The sequence below is a fragment of the Mustelus asterias genome, chromosome 1 (genome assembly GCF_964213995.1).
Source record: "Mustelus asterias chromosome 1, sMusAst1.hap1.1, whole genome shotgun sequence".
NCBI lineage: Eukaryota > Metazoa > Chordata > Chondrichthyes > Carcharhiniformes > Triakidae > Mustelus > Mustelus asterias.
In genome coordinates this window covers 19,165,428-19,181,473 of record NC_135801.1, presented here as the reverse complement: position 1 = coordinate 19,181,473, position 16,046 = coordinate 19,165,428, and the positions used below count along the sequence as shown (strand labels likewise).

Below are 16,046 nucleotides of genomic sequence, written 5' to 3'. Positions count from 1 at the left end.
AAGCTGCTTGTGGCTTGAGTGATGTTAATTACCAGTGAAGTGCACCTTTTAAATCATTACTGTTCTTAAAATATTCCAAACACTGTCTGTACTGTCTGACTTGTGTCTGCAGGGTTTTTTCTTGGATTTTGGAATTGTTGTGGGTGTCATAATAAGATGCTGACTAAATGTTATTCCAGGTTTCTACTGAGCTGCTTCACCAGAGAGCCAATCAGATGAAGGATCTGGAAGAAAAGCTAGGCACCTGCATGGCTTCAATTCAGCTTGGCAAAGCCGAGAAGCAGGTGAGGGCTCTGGAGATTCACACCGCCATTCTCAACTTCCAGACACTGCTGTTGGAAGAACTAAGCGCAGCAGAGTCAGTGCCCGAGCCCGAGTGTACCCAGACTGTTCAGGCACACATTCATGTGAGTGTTATTTAAGAGAAGTATACTTATAACGTGAAACCTAATTTTATTCCTCCTCTGTCAAATTATGTTTAACTTACTATTCTAGCCTATTTTGAATGCCTGTCAGATAATGCATGAATCCTGTCAGGTCAGAAACATTAATATTGCCTTCAGTATCTTTACTTTTTCAAACTATCATTGTTATAAAATTTAGCTTTGCCAAAGCCTCGTCAACTCTGGGCCCAATGTGAATTTTTCATGCATCTCTTGGACTGTGAAACACACCCATTCGTAGAGTTCTAACCCTGATTCCAACCCCTAGGAATAGAGTGTAAATAAAGTTGAATTGCCGGAAGAATCAGTACCTCTGCTTGGGTACTGCGTGCTTTTTGCCTGTGTTATGACGTTTTGCCGGTGTTATTTGTCCCTCTGCGGGATTTTGGAACCACCCAAAGGAATATACCTCGCCTTGTAATCTTATACAAATGTGGGTGAGGTAGTAGGATGCTACTGGTTTTGGTAAATCAAAGCAGGATCTGACATTCTCTACCATGAGCAATTAACAGGTCTTTATTTTAAAACTGGTGACAACCTTATTAAAACAATTAACAAACTGAATAAACTCCCCAAGAGAATGCTGTTTGAATATTACAAGAGTCATTCAGGAACAATGATATAAATCCTTACAGAATATAGTCACTCTCAAGGAATATAATACCAGGCGTCTGTTGGAATTGTGAACTTTCTTCTGTTGCTTCCATCTGGAACACATTCTGAGTTGGTATCTTTCTCTTTAGATGACGATTTTCTGATATATTAAACTGCAGGATTTTATATGAGATTCTCGCCTTTCCCTCCTTCTGACTAACGAGGTGGCAAGCTCTTTATTTAAAGAGACAATGCTATATGATTTCTCTTGTTTTTTTTTGACATTTCTTTTCACTATTTACATTTTCAAACATCACAGTTTTAACCTTACATATGCAACTTCATAACACCTGTCACAGTAAAGGAACGGGGATATAGTTCCAAGTCAGGAGGGTGAGTGGCTTGGGGGGGAACTTGTAGGTGGTGGTGTTCCCATAGAATCCTAGAATCGTACAGTGCAGAACAGGCCCTTCGGCCCATCAGGTCTGCACCGACTCATTAAAAACACCTGAACTCCTACTTAATTCCATGTGGCCCATAGCCCTGAATGTTATGATGTGCCAAGTGCTCATCCAGGTACTTTTTAAAGGATATGAGGCAACCCGCCTCTACCACCTCCCAGGCAGTGCATTCCAGACCACCATCATCTTCTGTTTTTCCTCACATTCCCCCTAAATCTCCTGCCCCTCACCTTGAATCTATGTCCTCTCGTGACTGACCCTTCAACTCAGCTGTTCCTTATCCACTCTGTCCATGTCCCTCATCACCTTGTACACCTCGAGCAGGTCATCCCTCAATCTGCCCAGCTCCAACGTAAACAACCCAAGCCTACCCAACCTCTCTTCATAACTAAATGTTCCATCCCAGGCAGCATCCTGGTGAATCACCTCTGCACCCCCTCCAGTGCAATCAAATCCTTCCTGTAATGTGGCGACCAGAACTGCACACAGTACTCTAGCTGTGGCCTCACCAAAGTTCTATACAATTCCCTCATGACTTCCCTGCTTTTGTAATCTATGCCTAGATTGATAAAGGCAAGTGTCCAATATGCCTTTTTCACCATCCTACTAACATGCCCTTCCACCTTCAGAGATCTGTGGACAAACACACCAAGGTCCCTTTATTCCACAGAATTTCCTAATGTACCATTCATTGAATAGTTCCTTGTCAAATTACTCCTTCCAAAGTGTATAACCTCACACTTTTCAGGGTTAAAATCCACCTGCCACTTATCTGCCCATCCGTCTATCTCTTCCTGTAGCCCAAGACACACAGCCTCATTGTTAATCACCTGACCAATCTTTGTGTCATCCGCAAACTTACTAATCCTACCCTCCACATAGTCATCTATGTCATTTATATAAATGATGAATAATAGGGGCCCCTTTAAATGGTTTAATACTTTTTTCCCTTTGCATAATAGGACTTTGCATTTGCATCTACTGCCCTTGTCCTTCTGGATAGTAGAGATTGTGGGTTTGGAAGGTGCTGTCAAAGGAGCTTTGGTGAGTTGCTGCAGTGCATCTTGTAGATGGTACACACTGCTGCTACTCTGTGTCGGTGGTGGAGGGAGTGAATGTTTAAGGTAGTGGATATGGTGTCAATCAGGTGGAGTTGCTTTGTCCTGGCTGGTGTTGAGCTCCTTGAGTGTTGTTGGAGCTGGATTCTAATATTGTACAAAAAATAAGTTAAAGTTTAAGTTTATTTATTAATCACAAGGAGGCTTATATTAACACTGCAATGAAGTTACTGTGAAAATCCCCTAGTTGCCACACTCAGGCACCTGTTCGAGTACACTAAGGGAGAATTTAGCATGGCCAGTGCACCTAACCAGCACATTTTTTGGACTGTGGGAGGAAACTGGAGCATGCGGAGGAAACCCACGCAGACACGGGAAGAACATGCAGAAACAGGTGACCCAAGCTGGGAATCGAACCCGGGTCCCTGGCGCTGTGAGGCAGCCGTGCTAACCACTGTGCCACCGTGACGCCCCCAACTTAAAAAGTTAAAAACGAATGTAATGTGGGTTTCTGAATGAAAGGGATGTTTCCACTATCCCAAGAAAGCTGAGTGCACAGGATCATGTGTTGGAGAATCACAACAACAGTACTGTAACATTACCTACAACACACACTCCCTCCAGCCGTAGCTTCCTCACTGTGAAAAAGCTGACTCTGGTTGTACAGTGTCCTGTGCCATTCTGATACCATCAAGGGCACCATATAAATACCAGTTTTTTTTCAATCTTTGGAAAAGCACCATTTTGGGGCACGAGCAACAGCAAACAGGACATCACGATGGCCAATGTGCTTCTTGGCCCTTACTATGAATTGAAAATTCCCCTCACTGGGAGAGTGGACTTTATAAAGCTTAGCTCCACTGAGCACATATAGAGTTTTAGACAAGAAAAAGCTATTAGGCCTATCAAAGCTTTGCATTCCAGTTATCTATTTTTAACTTAACAATCCCACCCAGAGATTATTCAAACACTTATTTCTTTTCTCAGTGAAAGTTTTCTAGCTGATTACTATTAATGTCTTCTGTTCCTCCTTTCTCGCCATACTCTAAAGTAACATTCTGGATTTAACTTCCCTGAACCATTTAATTTTTATATGTCGTAACGCTGCCTGCTTCAACAACCACCTATTTTGGGCCAAGGGTAACGGATTTCCAAAGTTTAAGAGCAAGACAATTAAATGATGTATCAACAACAGCAAATTACATCTGTATCGCGCGTTTAAATGTAGTAAAGCGCTCCCAAAGGTAAGAGGTTTTAAATATAAGCTCTGGAAATATGCTCCCGGGACAGTCTTGTATCTCATCCATCACCATCCAATGCACGATTCATGGTATTCCCAACTTCCTCATCATAAACCATAATCACTGCAAAACCAGAAATGTCACTGTTAATGCCTCTACTATCTTTACCCCCTGGCAATGTAAGAAACTTATTGCTAGCTTAAATCCTCAACTAAAAGAACATTAAAGGAACTTGCAGTAACAGTCCAATTTGTTGCACTATGGTTGGCAAAGGAGAGGAAGAGAAAGTGTGGGAATGCAATAGTTATAGGGGATTCAATTATAAGGAGAATAAATAGGTGTTTCTGAGCACTAAACAAGACTCCAGGATGGTATGTTGCATCCCTGGTGCTAGGGTCAAGGATACACACAACGCCAGGTTAAAGTCCAACAGGTTTATTTGGTATCATGAGCTTTCAGAGTGCTGCTCCTTCATCAGGTGAGTGAAGGAGCAGCGCTTCAAAAGCTCATGATACCAAATAAACCTGTTGGACTTTAACATGGTGTTGTGAGACTTCTTACTGTCCCACCCCATCCCAACGCCGACATCTCACATCAGGGTCAAGGATATCATAGAGTGGCTGCAAGATATTCAGAAGGGAGAAGATGAACAGCCAGTGGTCGTGGTACACATCGATACCAATGATATCGGTGAGAAAAAAGGGATGAGGTCCTAAAAGCTGAATATAGGGAGTTAGGAAGTAAGTTGAGAAGTAGGACCTCAAATGTAACGATTGCATGATTACTACTAGTGCCACGTAGTAGTCAGAGTAGAGATATCAGATGACTACATGGGTGGAAAGATGGTGCAAAAGGGAGGCTTTCACATTCTTGGTACATTGCGAGCAATTCTGGGGTAGGTGGGGCCAGTATAAACTGGACAGGCATTTTATACATATATTAGGAACAAGAGGGTAGCTAGATGAAGAGTTGGTCCACTTAAGGACAAAGGAGGGAAATAATGTGTAAAACCAAAGGAAGTGGGTGAGATCCTTAATGAATACTTTGCATCGGTGTTCACAAAGGAGAGGGACACATCGATTGATGGTGTCTTGGAGAGGTGTACAAACCCTTTAGAACAAGTCATCATTACGAGGGAGGAAGTGTTAGGTGAATTAAAAAGCATCAAGGTGGACAAATCCCCAGGGCCAGATGGCATCTAACCCAGATTACTGTGGGAGACAAGAGAATAAATTGCTGGGCCTCTAACAGAAATCTTTGTTTCTTCATTGGCCACTGGTGAGGTACCAGAGAATTGGAGGATAGCCAATGTTGTCCCGTTATTTAAGAAGGGTAGCAAGGATAACCCGGGTAATTATAGGCCAGTGAGCTTGACATCAGTGATAGTGAAACTGTTGGAGTAGATTCTTAGGAGTAGGATCTATACACATTTGGAACTGAATGGTCTTGTTAGTGACAGACAGCATGGGAGTACGTGGGAGGTCATGTCTCAATAATTTACTTGAGTTTTTTGAGGAGATGACAAAAATGATTGACGAGGGAAGGGCTGTGGATGTTGTTTACATGGACTTAACCAAGACATTTGACAAGGTCCCTCATGGCAGACTGGTGCAAAAGATTAAGTCTCACGGGATCAGGACTGAACTAGCTAGATGGATTCAGAACTGGCTTGGCCTTAGAAGACAGAAGGTAGCGGTGGAAGTGCATTTTTCTGAGTGGAGGTCTGTAACTAGTGATGTTCCACAGGGATCAGTGCTGGGACATCTGCTGTTTGTAATATATATAAATGACTTGGAAGAAAATGTAGCTGGTCTGATTAACAAGTTTGCGGATGATACTACTATTGGTGGAGTTGTGGATAGTGATGAAGATTGTCAGAGAATACAGCAGGATATAAATAGACTGGGAAATTGGGTGGAGAAATGGCAGATGGAATTTAATCCGGACAAATGCGAGGTGATGCATTTTGGTGGATCCAATTCAGATGGGAGCTATTAAATAAACGCAGAACAATCAGGAGCATTGACACACAGAGAGATTTGGGAGAACAGGTCCACAGATCTTTAAAAGTGGCAGCACAGGTGGAAAAGGTGGTGAAGAAAACATATGGCATGCTTGCCTTCATCGGACGGGGCATCAAGTATAAAAGTTGGCAAATTATGTTACAGTTTATGAAATGTTGGTTCGGCCACATTTGGAATACTGTGTCCAATTCTGGTCACCACACTACCAGAAGGACATGGAGGCTTTGGAGAGAGTGCAGAAAAGGTTTACCAGGATGTTGCTTTCTATGGAGGGTATTAGCTATGAAGAGAGATTGAATAAATTGGGATTCTTCTACCTAGAAAGACAAAGGCTGAGGGGTGACCTGATAGAAGTTTATAAAACTATGAGAGGTATAGATAGGGTGAACAGTTGGAAGCTTTTTCCTAGGGCAGAAGTAACAATTACAAGGGGGGCACAAGTTCAAGATAAGGGGGAGAAGGTTCAGTGGAGATGTGCGGGGGAAGTTTTTACACAGAGGGTGGTGGAGGCCTGGAATGCACTGCCAAATGAGGTGGTTGAGGCAATTATATTAGCCACATTCAAGACTTATCTTGATAGGGCATATGAACAAACGAGGAATAGAGGGATATCAGCGGTTGGTTTAGATAGATAAACGTGTTCGGCGCAGGCTTGGAGGGCCGAAGGTTCCTGCTGTACTGTTTTTGTTCTTTGTTACACATTGGGCAGGACCAGGACTGATGTCCCAGGGCAAGTATTTGCTAGTCTGGTTGGTTACAATATACATCAATGATTTGGAGGAAGGAATCGAATAAACTGAGCCAAATTTGCAGACGACACAAATATAGGTGGAAAAACAAACTGCGAGAAGGATACAAACTGTTTACAAAGAGTTAAGGGTTAAGTAAGTGGAAAGAAAACTGGCAAATGGAGTATAATGTGGGAAAATGTGAAGTTCATTTTGGATGAGAGAACAAAAGAACAGAATATTATTAAAATAGAGCAATTAAACAAATTTCAAAATACTTAAAATTTTGTAAGCTACCTTCAGTTTTTGTAGTTGTGACCCTTTATCAGAAAACTGAGTTCTAATGAATAATTTTACAGAGGGTATTAACATTTCCTCCAATTGATCACTTGTATGTTTCCTATTTTCTATTTTATCTGACATTTTAAAAATCTTTCATATTTGTAATGTTGAAGAGAGCGGAAGGGATAGAGTGAATGCAGGATAGACGGAACGATTTTGTGCCTGCGATCATCGTGAGTGCAAATGACGCTCGCCGTGGGAGCAAACTCTTGTGAGAATCAGAAAACGGGATTCCCGCTGGCACGATCTGGCAAGATGGGACGGCACGGTAGCACCATGGTTAGCACTTCCGCTTCACAGCACCAGGGACCTGGGTTCGATTCCCAGCTTGAGTCGCTGTCTGTGTGGAGTTTGCATGTTCTCCCCATGTCTGCGTGGGTTTTCTCCCACATTCTGAAAGACGTGCTGGTTAGGTGCATTGATCCAAACAGGCGCTGGACTGTGGTGACTAGGGGAATTTCACAGTAACTTCATTGCAGTGTTAATGTAAGCCTTACTTGTGACTAATAAATAAACTTTAAAAAAGATCTCATTTTCCAATTTTCCCCGCCCCTCACCGTAACGAGGATATTTGACTTATGAAGCAGGTCTACTGATCATGTCAAACTGTTCACGTAAGGGATCACAGTATACTGGTTATGAGAGTGCTTTTGGGTGCATGGACTTCTCAGATGTCCATAGAAACAGGTTTCTCCTGATTTCCTGTGTGCCCAGTGCCAGGATTGATAGCATCTCGTCTTCCTTTCTGTAGGAGCTGGAGCAACTTGCCTGTTTGCATTCAGATACCCTGCAGCACGAGCTTGGTATCCAGAGGGAGCTGATGGAACAGAACAGCTGGACTTTGACGCAGAGCAGGCATCCCATTGAAGATGATGCAGCACAAAGCAGCAGCCAGATGTTTACCTGTCTACAGCAGGCCATGCTCAAGCTTAAAGTTCTGATGGAAGCAGAGAGTCAAAGGTAACAGCCTTGTGTTAATAAAGGAAGATTCGAAATAATGTGTAAAAGTAACAGCAGTTACTGTAAGCAGCAGGGACTGTGTTTACCAGGTTCAATAAAGGAGCAAATTACGTGTAAATTTATATTCGGGGAGGCATTGGCCTAGTGGTATTATTGCTCGACTATTAATCCAGAAACTCAGCTAATGTTCTGGGGACCTGAGTTCGAATCCCGCCATGGCAGATGGTGGAATTTGAATTCAGTAAAAAATATCTGGAATTAAGAACCTGATGAGCACGAAACCATTGTCGATTGTCGGAAAAACCCATCTGGTTCACTAATGTCCTTTAGGGAAGGAAATCTGCCCTGGTCTGTGACTCCAGAGCCACTTCAATGTGGTTGACAAGAGATGGGTGAGATCCTAAATGAATATTTCTCATCAGTATTTACTGTTGAGAAAAACATGGATGTTAGGGAACTTGAGGAAATAAATAGTGATGTCTTGAGGAGTGTACATATTACAGAGAAGGAGGTGCTGGAAGTCTTAAAGCACATCAAGGTAGATAAATCTGCGGGACCTGATGAGGTATATCCCAGGACGTTGTGGGAGGCTAGGGAGGAAATTGCGGGTCCCCTAACTGAGATATTTGAATCATTGATAGTCATGGGTGAGGTGCCTGAAGATTGGAGAGTGGCAAATGTTGTGCCTTTGTTTAAGAAGGGCTGCAGGGAAAAGCCTGGGAACTACAGGCCAGTGAGCCTCACATCTCTGGTGGATAAATTGTTGGAAGGTATTTTGAGAGACAGGATCTACAGGCATTTAGAGATGTAAAGGACTGATTAGGGACAGTCAGCATGGCTTTGTGAGTGGAAAATCATGTCTCACAAATTTAATAGAGTTTTTTGAAGGGTTAACCAAGCAGGTAGATGAGGGGAGTGCAGTTGATGTTGTCTACATGGACTTTAGCAAGGCCTTTGACAAGGTACCGCATGGTAGGTTGTTGCACAAAGTTAAATCGCACGGGATCCAGGGTGAGGTATCTAAATGGATACAAAATTGGCTTCTTGACAGAATAAGAAGTCTCACAACACCAGGTTAAAGTCCAACAGGTTTATTTGGTAGCAAAAACCACAGTGGTGTTTTTGCAAAAAAAGCAAAAAAACCACAGTGGTTTTTGCTGCCAAATAAACCTGTTGGACTTTAACCTGGTGTTGTGAGACTTCTTACTGTGTTTACCCCAGTCCAACGCCGGCATCTCCACTTCTTGACAGAAGCCAGAGGGTGGTTGTAGAGAGTTGTTTTTCAAACTGGAGGCCTGTGACCAGCGGTGTGCCTCAAGGATCAGTGCTGGGCCCACTGTTATTTGTCATTTATATTAATGATTTGGATGAGAATATAGGGGGCATGGTTAGTAAGTTTGCAGATGACACCAAGGTTGGTGGCATAGTGGACAGTGAAGAAAGTTATCTCCAATTGCAACGGGATCTTGATCAATTGGGCCAGTGGGCTGACGAATGGCAGATGGAGTTTAATTTAGATAAATGCGAGGCGATGCATTTTGGTAGATTGAACCAGGGCAGGATTTACTCAGTTAATGGTAGGGCATTGGGGAGAGTTACAGAACAAAGAGATCTAGGGGTACAAATTCATAGCTCCTTGAAAGTGGAGTCACAGGTGGACAAAGTGGTGAAGAAGGCATTCGGCATGCTTGGTTTCATCGGTCAGAACATTGAATACCAGAGTTGGGACGTCTTGTTAAAGTTGTACAAGACATTGGTAAGGCCACACTTGGAATACTGTGTACAATTCTGGTCACCCTATTATAGAAAGGATATTATTAAACTAGAAAGAGTGCAGAAAAGATTTACTAGGATGCTACCGAGACTTGATGGATTGAGTTATAAGGAGAGGCTGAATAGACTGGGACTTTTTCTCTGGAGCGTAGGAGGCTGAGGGATGACCTTATAGAGGTCTATAAAATAATGAGGGGCATAGACAAGGTAGATAGTCAATATCTTTTCCCAAAGGTAGGGGAGTCTAAAACTAGAGGGCATAGGTTTAAGGGGAGAGATACAAAAGTGTCCAGAGGGGCAATCTTTTCACACACAGGGTGGTGAGTGTCTGGAACAAGCTGCCAGAGGTAGTAGTAGAGGCAGGTACCATTTTATCTTTTAAAAAGCATTTGGATAGTTACATGGGTACGATGGGTATAGAGGGATATGGGCCAAATGCGGGCAATTGGGATTAGCTTAGGGGTTTAAAAAAAAAAGGGCGGCATGGACAAGTTGGGCCGAAGGCCCTGTTTCCATGCTGGAAACCTCTACGACTCTATGACTGTCAACTGCCCTCGGGCAACTAGGGGTGGGCAATAAATGTTGGTCAGCCAGTGACGCCCATGTCCCACGAATGAATAAAAAGATACATAAATATGGCAAGATCCCCAGAATGTGCTGATACACCAGGCATCCATATAACTGGACATCACAAACTTGTTTTCTTTGTCTGCGTGCTTGTTGTTTGAGGTACTGTGGGGATGAAATTTGTCTTGAATGGAAGCACAAAATGTGCAGTCGTGTATCGGCAGCCTGTTTTATATCCTGCCGTTTATGGAAACGGAAATCGGAGAGGGTGTAAACAAGCTGCCAATTCATTATTGCCTTACACGTACCCTTGCCTCGGACCAATTTCACGTCTTGTATTACCTTGCAGTTGATTGTATCTCTATTGTTTTGGTCTTTTTTTTGAATAAAGTGAAGCCTCCTGGTGCGTTCATGCCATGTAGTCAGAGTCCCACAAGGACCAGGCCACATTTCTGGCACTCAATAGCCAGATTTGCCAGTTCCAGTTTCAGTCAATAGATATAGGTAAGGAAGGCCCTCTGTTCATTCTTCATACATCAGTCCAAAACAGTAATCTTCTCGCCATATCCGTTACAAAATAAAGCAAAGATTTTGTTCGAAGCCAATTAAAGAGCTCCTACTGCACAGCATAGCAATCCTCAAAATCATCGCTATGGCCAGAATTCTCCGCTCGTTCATGCCCCACTGCCGCTGCCAGTGAGAACAGGGAATTTGGTGCTCGGCCAAATCTCCATTCACTGCAACGGGGACAGGAGAATCCCAGCTGCGGGCGAGGTCGGAGAATCCTGCCCTATTTGTGTCATGTTGCACTATTTTGCCATAAAAAGAAGTTATCAGTTGGCAGGAGGGTGGGAAGATGCAGGACCAACCATGATCAGAGGAGAGCAATAAGCTAGACGAGCTACAAATGCAGGAAGGAGTCTTGCAGCCAGGAGGTCTAGTGCACCAGTCACTAACTAAGCACATTTTCTGTTAATCATAGTCCTTGCATAACCAGCATTGTCCATTTTGTCAACATACCGTGGCCCAATAAATACCATGCCACCCACTCTCATCTAGTCTTACCTTGCCAATCCTTCAGTTATTAACTAGGTACTGCCAAACTTGTAGCCAGTCTGAAAGAAACCTTCTGGACAAAGGAGAAATAAAGTGCATTTAATGATCCACCAAAGAATTAAACTAGTGTTGATACCACACTGTTTCCTTTGGAAAAACTGTATGGTGTTTGTCATTGGAAACTAGTCTTCTACCATGTCTAGATGCTATTGCAATGGAAGTACCAAATATGGTCTCAAGTTGCTGTACGTTAATGCTGGTGTTCTACCTCCTGCTACCATGTATGATAATGAAATGGTATCCATACCTGTTCATTACCTAGCTCTTCTTCAGTGCGTTCGGCAGCTGGATTGGACAGATGTGCTATGTTCCAGGTTTAGCTGCCTCTCTTCCTGTCATCCTGGACCTCTTGATGTCATCTCCTTCTTTGCCAGTCCCTCAGGGTTGAGGATGACTTGCTTCCACTCGGGGGAGGTGGTTTTCTGCAGTGGATGAATAGTCCATTCCGTGGACTCTGGCACAGGTTTGATAGGGGGTGTTTGATGAGGTGGGTGGGTGGGACTTCTGGAGTCTGCACTCTCTGTCTGCTGTTTACGCTTGGCCTCTGCGTGCTCCACCCGGTGACGCACTTTCACGGATGTTTCTCCTCCAGTTTGTGTGTTCTAGGCCATGTGATTCCTACATGTTAATGGGGATGTTGCATTTATTGAGGGAGGAGGCTTTGGGTGTCCTTGTTAGTGTTTCCTCTGCCCTCCTAGTATTCGCTTGCCATTGCAGAGCTCGGAGTAGAGCACTTGCTTCGGGAGTCTTGTGTCAGACATGTGGACAATGTGACCCCTCCCATCACAGCTGGTTGAGTGTGACCAGTGCCTGGATGCTGGGGATATTGGCCAGGGAGAGGACGCTTACATTGGTACGCCTATCCTGCCAGTGGATTTGCAGGATTTTGCAGAGGCAAAGTTGGTGATATCTCTCCAGGGATTTGAGGTGTCTGCTGCACATTGTCCATGTTTCTGATGCATACAGGAAGTGGGGAGGGGGGGGTGGTGTTGGGGAAGAGTGGGGGAGGGAAACAGGGCTGCTCTCGACCATGAGCTTGGTGCTGGATTTGAGGTCTTGGTTTTTCTTTGGTTCCTCAGGCGTCTGAAGACTGCACTGGCACTTGGAGTCAATGCTGGATTTCATTGTCAATGTCTGTTCATGCCATTAGGAGGTTCCCGAGATTTGGGAAACGATCCATGTTGTCCAGGGACTCACCGTGGATCTTGATGGTGGGGGGGCAGTTTTATGTGGCAGGAGCGGGCCTTTGTTTTCCGGATGTTCAGTCTGAGGTTCATTCTCTCATCTACCTCGGTGAATGTGTCGACGATGGTTTGTATCTCGACTCCCGAGTGTGCGCACATGCAGGCTGCAGCTCGATGACAGAAGTTGGGGTGATCTTGGTTCTGGCCTGGAGATGTCAGAGGTTGAACATTCACCCGCTTGTCCGGTAGGTTAGCTCCACTCCAGTGGGGAGCTTCAAAGTGATGGGGGGGCGGGGGGGCGGATATTGCTGCGAGGAAGATGGAGAAGAGCATTGGCGTGATGACGCAGTCCTGCATCACCTCAATTTGCACACATACTGGGTCTGTGGTGGTTCCATTGGTGAGGATCACGGCTTACATGTCATGGTGGAGAATGGTGTGGAATTTCCGCAGGTAACTGAATTTGAAGAAGATGTTCCACAATCCTTCACGGTTGACAGAATCAAAGGCCTTTGCGAGATTGAAGAAGGCCAGGTACGGAGGTTGATGCTGCTCCCTGCACTTTTCCTGGATTTGTCGTACACTGACGATTATGTCCATTGTGCCTCTTAGTGGGTGGAAGCCGCACTGAGACTCAGGGAGGAGCTCTTCAGCCACTGGGAGGAGGCAGTTGAGGAGAATTCTCACAATGACGTTTCCCGTGGCGGAGAATAGGGAAATCCCTCTGTAATTTCCACAGTCAACCTGTCTTCTTTCTTGGAGATGATCACAATTAAGGCATCTCTGAGATCTCCCAGCATGCTCTCTTCATTCCAGACAGGGTGATGAAGTTCTGGATTCCTGTCAAGAGTGCCTTCCGCTGCATTTTAATACTTCAGTGGGGATTCCATCTGTGCTGGAGGTCTTGTTGTTTTGCCGCTGTCGGGTGGCTTTTTCAGCCTCACAGTGAGCTGGCATTGCACTGAGATGGTGGTGGGTAGCACGTTGCGGGATGGTGTTGAGGGCACGTGTCGAAGGCTACATCTTGGTTGAGAGGGTCCTCGAAGTGCTCTCTCCAAGGGGCATTGATGTCTCTCTGTCTTTGATGAGTGCATCTCCATTTGTGGCTCTCAGTGAGCTAATCCCTGGGTACTCGGACTATAAATGGATTTAATTACACACACTGTGGTTGTGGGTGGGGTTGGGGTGGAAGATGCTTGTGCATGATTCTTAAAAATGTGGGATGGTCGATGCACACCAACCACACCCTGGTCCCAGTGGAGTGAGGTCTTGGCCCAGTGGCAGGGAAATCCGAGGCGACTGGAGAGCAGGACGGAGACTAACAAACACACATCATCCAGTTATCCGCCTGCCTGTCAGTGACATCACTTTAATAGATGACGTCATTTCCTTGCCCTCTAATGCATTGTAGTTTCCCACCCCTCCCCTCGCCCCGCCGCCCTGCCCCTCGCCCCGCCCCGCCCCTCCCCTCACCCCACATGGGCTGTTTAGATGCTAAATGTTTTGATTAAGTGTAAATAACAGGACAGAGAACCACATCAGCTTCAGTCAAAGTCTCTTGATGTATTACCATGATAGGTTTTCCCATTATTTCGGTTGATTTGATAGTAGTTACTATTTTATTTGGTGTATGGGTTGACGGCCTTGTGGTCTCCTGACAAGACTTGTGCTGAGTACATTGCCTGGTGACAGAATGAAGATTCAAAACCAAATCCGATATTAACTTCTACAATGTTTTCCAGATTAAGAGATGAAGATAGGTGTAGTCAGTTATTAGAAGATATCAAGGGGGAGCTGGTGGTGAGGACAATACTGAATCTCCAGGATCAGGTAATATTATACATCAAAATGTAGGATTAAGTGCACCATTTTAATACTTTCACTTTCTGCCTTGTATTTGTTTTCTTTTTAAAATATATGGGCAGGTTTGAATGTTAATGTATTTATCATCACAGGCTCACTGATTCTTCCAAGCATCGCTGAATCTTTAAATGCAACATTATCCAATTATAAACCTCTGCAATTCTCCAAAGTTGTAGTAATGTATGCCATGCAATATTGTTACTGATGTTCCAGAATACTGTGTTCTCAGTGACTTGTGTTACTGTTAAAACGTATACCATATTCTTTGTTCTTGTTTAATCTGCTTGGGACTTCCCTGTCAACCATGTAAATAAAAGCAAAATACTGCGGATGCTAGAATCTGAAACAAAAACAGAAAAGGCTGGAAAATCTCAGCAGGTCTGACAGCATCTGTGGAGAGAGAGTTGAGGCAGCATTTCGAGTCTGGATGACCCTTCGTCAGAGCTCTCATTCGGCCCATCGAGTTTGCACCGACTCTCCAACAGAGCACTTACCCAGGCCCTATCCCCATAACCCCACGTATTTACCCCACTAATCCCCCTAACCTATACATCTTTGAATACTAAGGGACAATTTAGCATGGAAATCCACCTAACCTGCACATCTTTGGACTGTGGGAGGAAACCGGAGCACCCGAAGGAAACCCACGCAGACACGGGGAGAATGTGCAAACTCCAAACAGACAGTGATCCAAGGCCGGAATTGAACCTGGGTCCCTGGCGCAGTGAGGCAGCAGTGCTAACCACTCTGCCACTGTGCGGTAGTGATTACATTACCCTAGGCCAGTGCTTCCCAAACCATTTTCCAATATGACTCTGGTTTAACATTTAAAAATTAATACGACCCCAGTTATCAGCAAAAACAGGATGGTAAAATAGCAGCAGAGTAACTTTCAGCTTATAATTGTTAAAGGTTGCGTGTTGTAGATAACATATAATAAATACATCATATCAGTTTGAAAACCACGATCCCTCAGTGAACAGGCCGAGTCGCTAAATCTGAGTCTGCTTCCATCATTGCCCATTCTGGGGAAATCTCTAACATATAGGGCTGCATGGTGGCACAGTGGTTAGCACTGCTGCCTCACAATGCCAGGGACCCAGATTCAATTACACCCTTGGGTGACTGTCTTTGTAGAGTTTGCACATTCTCCCTGTGTCTGCGGCGTGGATTTCCTCTGGGTGCTCCAGTTTCCTCCCACAGTCCAAAGGTGTGCAGGTTAGATGGATTGGCCATGCTAAATTGCCCTTTAGTGTCTCAAGATGTGTAGGTTAGGGGGATTAGCGGAGTAAATACGTGGGGTTACAGAGATAGGGCCTGGGTGGGTTGTTCTGTCGGAGAGTTGGTACAGACTCAATGGGCCGAATGGCCTCCTTCTGCACTGTAGATTCTATGATTTATGTAGATGCATTGTTATACCATAGCACACCTGATCAGAAGCTTCCCCAGCCAATCAAAGTGTCCAAGACTGGGAGGTCGTCTTGTGATTGCGTTTTACTTCTAGGAAGTATTGGGGGGGGAGGTGATGGATGTGATTTTATTTTCGCCCTCACGTTCACTGACACTGTGACCCCCAATTGGGGGTTCCACAGGATGTGAATCACTGCCTTAGTTGCTCTCAATCTCCAATGTAGTTTCAGCTCTACTTCCTTCAGTATTGTTCTCTTTTATTATGAATGCAGTGTTTATCCC

The 16,046-nt window shown here is 44.4% G+C and overlaps 1 protein-coding gene across 1 annotated transcript in view; it reads left to right on the top strand.

The window, feature by feature from the left end:
* LOC144491933 (limbin-like) overlaps window positions 1–16,046 on the top strand; it is a 154,147-nt gene that overhangs the window by 114,486 nt on the left and 23,615 nt on the right. Inside the window, exons 17-19 of the mRNA XM_078210194.1 lie at window positions 180–407; window positions 7,643–7,851; window positions 14,234–14,321. Coding sequence (XP_078066320.1) covers window positions 180–407; window positions 7,643–7,851; window positions 14,234–14,321 — 525 coding nt within the window. The remainder of the gene's footprint in view (window positions 1–179; window positions 408–7,642; window positions 7,852–14,233; window positions 14,322–16,046) is intronic.